General features: G+C 47.1%; 1 protein-coding gene across 2 annotated transcripts in view; it reads left to right on the top strand.

Annotated features, from left to right (window-relative positions):
- The first annotated feature begins 139 nt into the window (after positions 1–139).
- The window catches only part of KIF26A (kinesin family member 26A), a 101,757-nt gene continuing 88,259 nt past the window's right edge, over positions 140–13,637 (top strand). Inside the window, exons 1-2 of one of the 2 annotated variants that reach the window (XM_082057370.1) lie at positions 140–352; positions 490–735. In XM_082057370.1, coding sequence (XP_081913496.1) covers positions 299–352; positions 490–735 — 300 coding nt within the window. In that variant the 5' untranslated portion in view covers positions 140–298. The remainder of the gene's footprint in view (positions 353–489; positions 736–13,637) is intronic. The other variant, XR_014184514.1, reaches the window with a different exon arrangement.

Here is a 13,637-nt window from a genome sequence, read left to right as displayed (position 1 = left end):
CCCTCCGAGCACTTTTCCAGCTTTTTTCCGACGTGCTCCCGTGGTCCGGGTCCTTCCCCGTGCCGCCGTGGGGAGCTTACTCCGCCTCCCTCTCCCAACCCAAACTTCACTCCGTCCTCAACATGGGAGGCAACATCACCTAACGCGGCAGCCCGAACGGCGGGGAACCGGCGAGATCACTGTTGGCACCCCCGACCGCCACCCCGCCATGGGCGCCGCGGGCCGGCCGCGCGGCCGGGCACCGCGCCTCCCGCACTAGCGAAGCGGGGAGCGGGGCAGGGGCGCATCCCCCGCTATCATGATTGCGGCCGCCGGCAGGAAGGGTCTGGGACCTGAGCCCCGGGCGCCTGGGGTAAGTTGTTACAACGCTCCTCCCCGCGTTTGGCCGCCTTTTAGTCCCCCCCCCGCCTTTTTTTTTCCTTCCCGAGATGGGGGTGGGAGCCGCGTTGCCTCCGCGTACCGTGGCGCTGAGCTCTGCTCTCTCCGCAGGTGGCGGAGGGGAGCGCGGTGCGAGAGCTCTCCCCGCGGAAGAGGCCGCCGGCCGCCGCCGAGGAGGAGCGCTGCGCCAGCCGCCCGCCGCCCGAGGGAGCGGGGGCCGCCGCGGGGGCCGAGCTACGGCCGCTGGAGCGGGCGGCGGCCGGGGGCTGGTGCCGGAGCTGCCAGGCCCAGCTGGCCGAGCTGAGGAGGCAGGCGGCGAAGTTGGCTACCGGCGGCTGCCCGCCCAACGCCCCGCCGGTAAGTGCTCCCACGCCGCCCGTACAGCGCCGAGCACCGTCGGGAGGCGGGGGGTTATTGGGGGTGCGGGGACCGCGGGAGCCTGGCTCCCAGCCCGGGATGGGTCAGGTGTACGTCCCCGCGGATTTGGGAGGAAAGCGTGACAGCAAAGCCGGCGATTTCCAGCCCAGGAGCGTACTCCAAAAGTTCAAGGTTTCTTATCCCGGGCTGAATAAAACAGCGAAACTGTGAGGCTGGACGCGCACCCTCTGTTGCAGTCAACGGCTGCCAGAAACAGTTAAAATTCATAGTGACTTTGGCAAGAGGAGCGGGAGAGCAGAAGAGAAGCTGTGTGGATGCCGTCCAGGGACGCGCACTCGGTGGAGCCCGGAGCCGCTCGGAGGGCCGAGGTGCCAAACGAGCTCCCATCGCGCTCTGCAGGGGCTGCTCCCCCTGCCCTGGGCCAGCCCCGGTGACACCGCTTCGGAGATGCGGGCTCGGTGCTCCGGCTGGGCTTTGCAGCGCCTTCATCCTACTTAGGAGAAGCTGCCGGCAGCTGCCGCTCAGCTCCTCCTTCCGAGGAGCCCATAAAACGCAGCCGAAAAGCACACACTAGTGTTTGTGGTGCTGGAGGGAAGTTTGAGCTGGATGGTTTTGCTGGGCTTTTGCTGTCTGGGTGTGTGAGCACACCTCCCTGGCTCATGGGCTCGTTCTTGTCCTCAGTGTAACTGAAGCAAGCCAGGGCTGTGTCATTTTCCTCCAGTTTGTGCCTCACGATGGCCCTTTGTATCTGCTAGTGAATGGAGAAAGTGCATGAGTATGGCAGAGGTTTACTTAACACGTGCAGCTTTATTTGTGTCTATTGTAGTTGGCTGCCTAGTTTTTCTTTCCGTGTTTGTTTTCTGTATATTGGAGGTCTTTATTTTTGTTGTCCCTTTTCCTTTAGTGGGTCTACGTGAAACAAAACTTTTTAAAAGGTGATACAGGTGAAAAGCTACAGAGTATTGAGGGACTTGCCTGGGTATCTGAAGCAAGATGCTGAGGATTAGCTGACGGGGCAAAATGTAACAGAAGACCCTGAGATTCTGTTTCAGAGCACACAAAACGTGTGTTGGGATTTTGATAACATTTGGAAGTAAGGTATTGTTTTCTAAACAATGCTTATCTGGATGTTTGCAAGCATGGGGGGGAGGGTCTGAAGAGGAAGCCAAACCCTACTGACCTTCATTTTCATTCAAAGAGTTTCTGTATGATCTACAGTATTCCCATTGAATCTAAATATAGTTTTGTTTGGAAGTGCATTGTGGAGCAGTGTCCGAATGTGCAGCAAGGTTTGTATTTTCAGGCCGGATCCAAAGCCCTTTGAAATCACCAGGAGTCTCTCTATTGACTTGCTAGGTTTGGAGCGAGCTCTTATTTTGGTGGTGTAAAAGGTCACGTATCTTATCTCATTGAATTCAGGACTTCTGGACCTTTTGTTTTATGGATTGCTGCGAATGGTGGAAAGAAGTTTCATTTCCCCTAGTGAAGTGCATGTGATAGGCTGCTTTAGAGAGGAGCACATAACCCCCTGTTCCTGTTGTTGGGGTGGGCCTCTGCTGTAAAGAATAGTGTCTTATCTGGGAGCGGATCTCTGTCATGGGAAAAAAAAGCCGCCGGTGCAGGAGAGTCAGGGGGCCTTGGCCAGGTGTTCAGGTGAGGAGACCTGTAAGCAGAGGCCTGTTTGTGTGGTCTCCTCCCTGCAAGTCTCAGGGGACTTCCTTGATAAGCACTCGATGATGGGTAAATTAATCCCCCTTTTCTGCGGGGTTTCAAAGCATGCCTAGGAACGTAATAGAATAGTCATTATCACAGTGGCAGAACCTTGACAGACCTGCTCACAGAGTAACAGATACCTGGAGTTTACTTATTGAGTAGCATACAGTATAGTTTGATGTTTAAAGTTTGAAACAAACAACCCCCAAAAATCCCCCCCAAACCAACCATTTTCTAATGCTTGTGAGACCTGTAGCCTAACTGCAGGCTCAACCCCCCCCACTAATCCTGGTATAGTGAGCAGCTCCTCAGGAAGGAAGATGCAATAAACATCCCTACTTACTGCCTTCTGAGTGTGAAGTAGGTTAGTGGGAGATAACAGTCAGGGGTTCGGCTACTCAGCTGCTGTGAATTGGCCTTGCAGTGGGAATCTGATGCAATATGCTGGCAGGCTGAGCACTGTGTAGTGTTCCTGCCAGAAAGGCAGCTTGCTTTTTTAATTTTCTTTTTCTCGCCCCCCCTTCCCTTTCTTGTTTAATTATATAACAAGACATCTGAAAAAGCAGCTCCTTTCCATAAGAGTTTCATGCCCATACAATAAAAGTCCAAAGAGTTTCTTATGAGCTCTTTTAACATACTGTCAAACTAAGCAGCTACTGGATGAGTAAACACCAGAAGGCTACTGCTTGGAGCACACTGCTCTCAAAGGATTTACCTCCTTTGCCATAATAATTAAAGGATCTTTCAGCACAGATTCAGAAAGATTTCCACACCTGGTTGAAAACCCTTTGGAAAGGCGGGTGGGTGCCTCAGAGATGAAAGAAGGGCTAGTTTCCTGCTGTTGATATCTTTCTTGATGAAAGAGAGGAGGTGTATTCTCATGCGTGGGGCAGCTGACAAGGGATTGAATTCACATTAGAATAAAAAACCAACGTACTGTTTGCAGTCTGCAGGGATAACAAATCTAATTACTTGAGAGGGCTATGATTCATACAGTTTATGTGTTGCTGTTCTTTCAATTAGAAGTATTTAAAATATATAAATAATTTAAAGTTTCGGTGCTCAGATGATATGCATTGATTACAGAATACTGTTAGTTGTTTGTGTCTCTTAAAGTCCTCCAAATTTCTGTGGACAGCTGATAAAAAGATATATCTCTTTGCTTATGTTAAAACTCTTTAACAGTTCTCCCAAGTACGAGATTTACTGCACCCCACACTGTCAGTTCCCTTTTTACTGCTGCTGCCTTTACAGTTTGCCACCACAGTGAGGCCTGTGTGTGAATCAAAATGTTATTTTCACCAACTGTGGATGCAAACGAGCAGAGTCTAATCTGAAAAGATTCCCAAATTAGCATTTTGGTATTGCAGTATCAGCGTCAGTTGCTGGGCCACGTACTGAACTAGTGAAGAAGGGAAAGAAAAAAAAAGGTGCCTTTGGTTTACCCCTAATTAAAAGTTTTGTATGTGCCTTGCAGGCTGTGTCCCTGGGGACCTGGTAATGGGATACAGGATCTCCCACCTCCAGGGTTCCAGCTGGAGTGGAGAGCAGGTTGCTGTGCTTCGAAGTTGTTGCTGTTGGCAGCTGTGGGGCAATCCACGGGAAATGGGTTGGTGGTCTCTGTCTCACTCCCCGTTGGCAAATAGCCTTGTTGCAAAACCACCACAACAATTACCACTAATTGGCATCACTGTTGGCAGATTCACAGGAGAGGCTGAGGAATGAATGGGGATGTAGACTAAATTAGTAATAATAATAATACTTAGCACCTAAAATCTTTGCAGTGCTTCACAAATGCTAATTAATTAATTTGTGTGATGCCTCTGTTCAGTAAATCCAAACATGCTGTCATTTCTCAGAGGTGTGTGTCAGAGGGAGGTGCGTATCTCTGAAAGGAAGGGGACATGCAGGGACTGTCCAGCACAACATGCGCTCCTGCAGCCGCATCGCTGGAAGTAAACTCTGCACTCCCTCTAGTGCAGGCAATAGCCCTAAGGATGTACGGCTACTGTAAAATGGTTTTAGCTAATCCCTTATGAGCAGAGGAGGAAAGCTCTTTTGGTACAAGGAAGCACACATTGATACAACCACATCCACAAAAGGGTTTTATGATGGTTTAAATACTTGGGCTGTAGAAAAGTAACTTTTGTAACCAGTTGTACGGGGATAAAATATTTTTTTTACAAATACTGACAGGAGACCAAGATCAGAGGAAGTTCACTTTGGAAGTGATTAGCATTGAGGACTGTGTTTCTCTGATCCCAGGCATTTATACACCTCATTTCACCTGTCGCCATCCATCATCACACCTGAACCCCCAGTCTGAGCAGCTTATATTGTACCTGCTGCTGGTGCAGGTGGGGGTCAGAGACAGCATTAAGGGAGGCAGAAACATACGTATTGTATGGTAGCTTGAATTCTGCCAAGTTCTTCCTGTCCTGTTTTTTGAGAGCTTCTTTTCTTCCCCATTTTTTCCCCCTGTTGCATTACACTGCCCGTTACATGAGGCACACCACTGAGCAGCCTCCCGGGAGTTTGAGGGACAAAGGAGTGACTGTGGGCTCTTTGTTGCTGGCGAGATGGACAACACTTTGTCTCTGATACCTAAAAAACCCCAAGTGTTGTCTGTATTTCCAGCTGACCGAGTAAGCTGTGGTTGGCTACAAAGAGGTATGCTGCCAGCCCTGGTCCGCAGAGAGTGGTGGTGACCAGGACAGGTCATGCCTTTGGTTGCTAACAAACCATGAATCATGTGAGGGAGCTAAGCAAGTCCTAGCTTGCTGTGTCCTTGGCAGGGCTCTGTGTTACACCAGCTACAGCTGGAGAAAGCCCAGCTTCTCCCCCGAAAAAGGGGAGGAAGACACACTGTTTGCACTGACATCTCAGCTGTGCAGATGCCACGCAGCGCTGCTGGATTGAGCTCCCACCACACCGGCTTCTGATGAAAGTGTTGGGCTCTTGGTACACCTGTGCGTGCTGCTGATTGCATCACCAGAGGGGGAGATGAAGAACAAAGTCTTTGGGATGGGCATGCTCTTTCCTGTGGGTTTCTCCTGTATGTGAAACAACCCCCACATGTTTCCACGAGCAGCAGAACCAAGGAAGGATGATTTGGTAGGATGGATGCTTTGCTCTCCCCATCCCTCTGCGTTATTCTCAGCTGTTCCCTCCTTGTCCCTGATGACTTGATAAGAGGCAGCACCTTCTCTGCATCTGCACACCCACTGTTTGGTTGATGCTGAGCTAGTACTTGGACATCTGGCCTCTGCCAAACAATAGCATGTGGGTCCTGCCCAACTTCTCTCACAGCCAGTTTGTAGAAGTTGTAGGAACCTGCTCTGAGCCTTCTACCTCAGTTGATGGGTTCAAAAGCTGTTAAGGAGGGCTGGCAGCAAGGAGGCTGGAGGGAAAGGCAGTGCAGTTCTCGTTGCTTTGGAAAAACAGCCTGAGAGGACAGGCGTGGGACTGAGGACTGTGATCTTGATGCATGGACGGCTGGGTATGCTTTGTTATCCCCACCTTGGCTACTCTCTTGGCATGGTATCAGCAGGGCGAGTAGCAAGGAGAGCTTGCATGGTCCCTGGCTGCCGGTACCTGACTCCTCACTGTTGTATGCACTGTTTGGTGCTTCAGGAGCCCGCGCTGTGCATGGAGGAGCCTGGAGAGGCACACACTAGTGCTCACGCTTCCCTGAAAGGGCAAGGGTTCACAGCACACGGGGCCTTCTCACAACATTTGAGGTGCATGTGGAATAGGTTTAAGCTTTTAGAAGCAAGCCCTGACTTTTTGTGCGATTTTCTTCTGGTGCCTATTGTTTTCTCTTAATGAGTCAGCCTTGAGTGTCATGGTCACCTGGAATTTGAGAGTCCTGGTGATGGTTTAGATATCCTGTGCTGCATCTTGGCTAACTTTGGGTCCTCTTTTACTGAGGGCTTGGTTTTCTTTTATTGGGGGGGCCTTTCTGCAACTGGGTTGATGTGGATAAGGGGAACTGAGTAGGAGAACTGTCTTTTACAGATTCCTCTCCAGAGGAATCCACTTTTCAGGGCTCTTTACAAGCACTAAATGCACCTTAAAGTGTTCTATATTTAACATTTAAAAAATGCATAAGTGGAAAAGTAATGTCATTAATAAATATGAAACTACAGGGCATTTTTTTTTTTTGAGATGCACTTTTAATATTTAATTTTGTGAGAGAGACTCTTGCAGAGACTTGGCTATGGAGTGCTTCAGGCTATGCGCTCAGATGTGGATTTTGGGTACGTGTGCAATCTAATAACGGGGTTAGTGACAACACCATGTCAAACGTGTTGACGCGAGCAGTTCCCTTGTTTCAGCCAGTGCAGTGGTCTCGATGCTATGCGATATGCCACAGAAACTAATTGTAATGAGTTCTCTATAGACATTTAGGATTTTCAAGCATGCCCTTTTAAAATACAGGTGAGTGGGATTATCTTGCATTTCAGATGCCGGAGGCAAGAGACCTTCTCGCTGGGGGATCTGACGTGGGGGAGCAGGGATTGCACAATTAGCTCAAGGTACTGCGGTCTCCTGGGTAGCTGAGGGTAATTAGTATTGCTCCGGCTCTTTCTGTAGCTAATTCCTTCAGCACCCTGCCCTGTTAGGGAAAAGGGAGGAAACACATAAACCATTTCAAAATCCCAGGGGGTGGAAAAGAGCATCTGCTTCTAACATCTGAGGTTACTTTGAACCTGTTGAAATATGTGGTAGCTGCTTTATTGTTTCTGCCAAGAGTTTCCATCTACAGTGATCCCAGCCCCTGACTTGTTAACAGCGGGGTTGTAGGAGGCAGTAGTCATCCTCCTCTGCCCCGGCACTCTGCGGCTGATAGTGGCTGCTGCTCTGGACCTGACACTGCGGGGTGTTGGAGCAGGGATGGCTGAAACCACCAAGAGAATTTTCTTTCCCAAGACCAGGATTGCCTGCCATGTACACAGTTGCCGTGTGGGTCTGCTGCTGCTTGGGTGCCCAGCGATAACTGCTCTTTGTGGGTCTGAATCCTTTTTTCCCACAGTGAGGATGCTGATCTAGAGAAGACCCAGTTAGTCTCTGGGTTTTCAGCCAGCTAATGAACATTTTGCTGTGGAAAGTGTGTGGAGATTTCGCTTCACCCTGGCTAGAAGAACAGAATCTATCTGGAAATGTGTGTCTGGATTATGGAAGATTTTTCCATGATGATGCTCTCGCCTTCCTCAAAATTGGATTGCCTTCAGGAACTAGATCTGCTTGGATATTGCTCACATCGAGTGTGGCAGGCAGCTGGCCATTTGGGAGCATTGTATCCTCATTTACTGGAAATCTATGGCATTTGGTTTGTCTGGATTTGTCTCCCTGTTCTCTAATTTCAGACCTGCAGCTCTGTGGAATAACTATTTCGTACTTACGTGTTTAGTATATCCCCAAATGGAGGACATCTTCAGGAAGGTGAAAGTCTTGTCTCCACTGCTGGCTGTGCTCATCATCAGGAACATGCTGATTTCTTTTACAAGTGTCTACTGATTTTGTATAGTCTCTCATATGAGTGACTAATGGGAGACCACTCAGGCCTTACTTTCAGGAGAATCATGCCTCCTGCTGCCTTTGTTATCAGGAGGAACTATGTCCTGTTTAGACACAGGGCAGGGATGAAAGACCTGAATTTAATCCCTAGATCTTTCACTGACTTTGTGAATTTGGACAAGCTGCTTCTTATCCTCTCTCTCTTGCTGTTGGCTTGGATGATGACATTGAGCATCATCGACTTGTTCTTAGTAGGGCTGGCTGTTCCTGTAATATGCATAATAAAGAGGAATATACAATACCACAGGGACATAGAAACGAGTGGAGTTTGACTGGTAAATGAACTTGCAGGTTGTGTGTCTCTGTGTTGGGGATGGGGAGAAGGTTCTGAGGCTGGGGTCTCTGCTAAAGAAAATGCAGCAAACAAAGCCAAGGACTTCAGATGACCGTGAAGACAGTAATAGATAGCCCTGAAAATCTGCTGGTTCATCAGGAGGGGGGTGGTGAGGCTCTGTGAAGGGGCTGAAGGCGCTCTGGTGTATGTCCAGGCAAAAGGGAGTCTGCTTAAGTACCAGTTATCAGATCAGCTCAGTGAGCGTGGATTAGAGCTGTACTGATTCCTTCTAAAAAGGGTTTATCTGCAAGCTGCTCTGTGCCTCCCTGTGATGAAACTAGAAAGCTGCCTTGTGGAAATGTGGCATGGCCTCACAGTAAACCAGGAACTCGTTAGTCGCTTCAGGTCTTCATACTGCTTTTGAAGTTTATACCAAAACTTATTAGTTTTTCGTTATTATTATTTTTTAAAATTTATTTTTACATGGGAAAAAGGAAAATTTTGTAGAGGAACCCAAGAGCAAAGCTTCAAATGATTATTCCAAGCAAGAGGAGTGGTGGGTATATGTCACTTTGCAGGAGTAATGTATTCTTCTCTAGGATAAGGTAAAGTGAATGTAAACTTCTGGTGTATAGTTCTTTTGACTGACTTCTTTGCTTTGAAGCTACATGAGCTTTTAAGGCGTAGCTGGCAGATGTTCATTTTCGTGTTGGAGAGAGAATGTTTAACTGGTATAAATATATCCACCTATTTTAGGCAGCATAATGCCATTATTGCGTGTTTGTTTTATCACTAAGTGTCTGACTGTTGTATGCGTCACCCTAACATACAGTGAATCAGTGAAATCTCAGCACTTGCTCACAAAAAAGGGGCTTGGTGTGCGCAATTACCCTTCTTTCTGAGTCAAGCCATAATATCAGTCTTTGGTCAGCGTTCCTGGAGTTTGGCAAGCTGCTCTGAGTTTCGGCTGGGCTGGCATTACCATACGTCAATACCTGTGCAGAATTGATTGGAACACTGGACGGCTGTGGGAAAATGATCAATTTTCATTTAGCTCTTTGCAAATCTTTCGCTAATGTTGCTGAGGGATTTTACACTGCTCGGTGAATGGGATGGGGAGCCTTCTGTACAAAACTGAAATGTGATACTTGTGGCTAGGCTGGGCATTGACTGGCTTTCAGCATTAATGGTAGAAGTGAAGCATTAGTCCTAGTTCTCACAGCATTCAAAAGATTATGTTTAAATGTGTTTCCTGTTTTACCACAACATACAATTTGTTACAGCGTGGTTTGTGTCGCTGTCGGTGTGTATATATTGATCGGCGCTGATTATACTGTAAATGGGTAGTGTTTGGCTTTGTGTTTTAAGTCATTTGGGAAGTTAGATGTACTCAGTTTCTACTGTACTCCTTTTTTATTGCCTTGTGTTGTTCTCACTGTATTGTGTGTTGTAGCTTGTATTTATTCCTTTTAGCATTGTTGCTGTTCTTCTGGACCTCAGAGTATAGAAGTCTCCTACAGCTTTGCATGTAGCTTTATCAATAACATTATTTTTCAGGGTTGTTTTTCAGGCTGCTTATGCCTGTTTATGCCTGCTGCTTATGCTGTTGCTTGCATCTTATGTGTCTCCTGAGCAGGTCAGAGGTGGTGGCTGTGGCCCAGGGCACATCATGCAGCCCTCAGCAGAGGGGTCCTGCTGAGTGTTTTGAAGGGGCTGAGGTTGCCGGGGTGGTTGAGAGCAATAGCACAGTGCTGGACTGGTGGCACATGTCTGATTCCCTCCCAAAATGGGGCAGCAGGAGCTGTTGCCATCCTCAGACCGTGAGCTGTCTCCAGGGACTCTCTGTGATGTGGCATTCTCAACAGCTGTCAGAAATATGAGGACACGCAAGTGGCTTGTACAATCAAGAAATCTGGCCATCCTTGTTTCAATTGTTTTACTGCTTTTGGGTCGTCTGTAAAAGCTCTCTGTACTGCGTGGTCTGGAGTGTCGAAAGCTCTTTCCTGGGCAGCTGTTGGGTCCGCTTTGGGTGCCTGTCCTGGTTTCAGCTGGGATAGTTAATTTTCTTTCTAGTAGCTGGTTTGGTGCTGTGCTTTGTACTGAGTATGAGAAGAATGTTGACAATATGCTGATGTTTTGGTTGTTGCCAAGCAATGTTTATACCAAGTCAAAGACTTTTTATAGAGAAAGTTGCAGGTGCACAAGAAGCTGGGAGGGGGCACAGCCAGGACAGCTGACCCAAACTGGCCAAAGGAATATTTGATACCGTATGAGGTCATGCTCATTATCTATTTTGGGAGAAGAAAAAGGAAGGGGAGGACATTTTAAGTTACGGTATTTGTCTTCCCAAGGAACCGTTACTTGTGATGAAGCCTGGCTTTCCTGGAGATGGCTGAACACCTGCCTGCCTATGGGAAGTGGTGAATGCATCTCTTGGCTTGCGTGCGTGGCTTTTGCTTTACTTATTAAACAATCCTTATCTCCACCCACAAGTTTTCTCACTTTTCCTCTTCTGAGTATCTCCCCCATCCTAGGGAGGTAAGTGAGCGGCTGTGTGGTGCTTAGTTGCTGGCTGGCTTAAACCACAACAGTGCCTCTGGACAGAACATGCTGATGTTGTGACAGACCCTCTCTTTAACACCAAATTGTCTAGTGTGGAGTGTAAAACCAACTGCTTGTATCTACGGCCCAACTGCAGCCAGGCTGTAGCAACCAATGGCACAGTTCCCAGGATGGTTTACTGGCCAAAAGCCAGACCTTATAAATGTGCTCTGTGCTTTGTCTGTGAAGTGCTTGCTAGACATTGGTATGGAGTTGGCTCCAGAAGCCAAGAGCACTTCCAGACCTGGGTGACCAGTCACCAGTCCAGACTGGGAGCATCCCATATAGCCTGTTTCATGCAAGTAAATGATTTTCAGCTGCAATAAGCAGCAAAAGTTGGACAGATCTTGACCCTGTTCAGCAGGTGAGGCTTGACTAATAATGCTGAGGCACCTGCCGTCCCAGTGATCGAAGGAAGGCTAGGGAGATAGCTGAATGAGCTGATCTCTGGCAGCTCGGGCAAGAAGGATTTTGCTTCCCATGTGGCGAGTATACTTAGCACAAGTGCAAAGAGCATGTCAACCTCTGCCAGTGTTGGACTGTGTGTTGTGTTGACAGAGCAGCAGAATTGTGATAGAGTTTTGGCCCGGATTTAGTAAAAGTGATTGCTGAATATTAGGAAAAGGTAAGTTTGGCTGACTTGCGTATTATTTGAGAAATGGTAGCCATATTGTGATAGTGCATTAGTTTTGTGTTGAATACGCATACATATGTTTGTTTGTAAAGGGACCTGGCTGCTCCACTTGTGAGAATGAGTGCTCCAGTAACACAGAGGAAACAGAGTTCAGTTTTTGATGAAAATGTCACTTAGTCCCCATGTGCGTGCCCTAGCGCTGGGTGCATCCTGAGGAAGGGAGGTGTTCCCATATCGCTGCCTGGTCCTGGGCCATCTGGTCCCAAGGAGTCATTAGCAGACGAGAAACAAATGTGCTGTAAAAAATGTGGCCTTTGAAGGATGGAGGTGAGGCACAAGTGTCTTTGCCACTGTAATTTGTGGGCAATGCTGGTGCTCCTTTTCTGGAAGGTGAGCAGAAGAAGGAATGGCTGGTTTGTCCCAAATACCACTTTTAGAAGAGGTTCCTTAACCTTAATATGAACTGCAGGTGCTGCAGAGCTTTTGTAAGCAGGCCAGGATTTGGCCTGTAACTATTTTGCCTGTAGCTTGTAATTAAATATGGAGTTAAACCCAGAATCTCCGGTTAAAATGTTCAGGTGTTAGTTTAGGTTGTATAACTGTGAATGCACAAGTGAGCTATTTTGCCGTCTTTCTCTGAAGATTTTGTTGCAAAGAAAGGCAAGTATATTTGACATTCTTCCAACAAGCTCTCACAAGGGTAATTTTGTGTGGATGATTGAGTGGCATGGAAACACTGTAAGATATTGTCCTTTTGTGGCTTTTGCAAAGAGGAGACACAGTTGAAGTAATTTATAATATGCAGAGTGTCAGCAGTCTGCTGAGAGAGCTTCTTTCGGCATTTACCTGTAAGAATAAAGTAAAAAGCGTTTATTATTGATATTGACATTCCACATATTAAGAAATATTTCTTCTGATATTGTTAATTTTTAATTTGTAGGCTCCAAAGGAGCGTAGAGTAAGACAAATGTGGTCGAGGAAGAAAAATATATGAGTTAATGTATTAAGTTTACATATTTTTCATTTGATGGATTTATGGTTTTTAATTACACCTTCATGTCTTGCATTGGGATCCCTGGGGGCCCTTTCTGAATTTCATGCTTATACTCTTATAAATATCAGATGCTTTAACCTGCCACCTTGTGTAGTCTTACTGTTGCTTGACTGACCTCTGGCAAAGTTACTTTTTATTTGAGTTTAAAATTGGAGACTTCCACAAAGACCTAAATGATCAGAAAAATATTTGTATTATTTAGAGATTTTTCTCAGCCTATCGTGTTGTACGTGTCAAACACAGACTGTGAATGGGTTTCTCTGATGTTTGCATGGAAGCGTGGACTTTGTGCTCAGCATTTGCCAGTTTGATCATGACTAGGAACACCCTGGCCTCAGCTTATGGACTTACTGGCTCCCTGTGGGCTGTTTGGCAGCGGAAAGTTATTGCATCTTTGGTAGTAACCCTTTGGGGAGCCATGACTGGGTTTAGGGAGGAGTATTTTCAGCAATATGCTGTCCTGAATCTGGCTGTATGTCTCTTCTGTCTTTGGTTACATATGGCACCGGGTTTTCATTTCATAACAGTTTGTATTGTGTATTGACAGTGGAATCAAAAACCTGTGTTAACAGGTGGAAAATGAAGCCTGTTGGTGCTGCGTAGTTTCAGTTGATTTGCACTGGTGAAACAGGAGAGGAAGCCAGACTGCAGAACTGGGTCGATGTCTGTATTCCAAATCCGTCTCTCTGTGTAGGTATCATTACCTCCGTCTGCTTTTTTTCCCAGCACATCCTCTTCATTTTTCTGTTCAGTGGGAACATAATTACCTGTATATGGAGGGGGAAGAAATAGCGGCATTATACGTTTGATACGACTGAGACACAGCTTATTCAAGAGGCAAACAACCCACGCTGATAATAGTCAAAATTTCCAAAATAAATTTGCCTTGGGACTGACACTGAGTGTGAATATTCACCGACAACTTGAGCCCTTTTTCTGAGATTCGTGCTGTATATCCTTTTATTATTCTGGTCATGGCTGCTCCTAAGCACATGCAGCTCAAGAGCAAAATAGCTCTGATTTGT

This window comes from Streptopelia decaocto, assembly GCF_964273445.1.
Source record: "Streptopelia decaocto genome assembly, chromosome: 7".
NCBI classification, from domain to species: domain Eukaryota; kingdom Metazoa; phylum Chordata; class Aves; order Columbiformes; family Columbidae; genus Streptopelia; species Streptopelia decaocto.
This window is presented reverse-complemented; position numbering and strand designations above follow the sequence as displayed.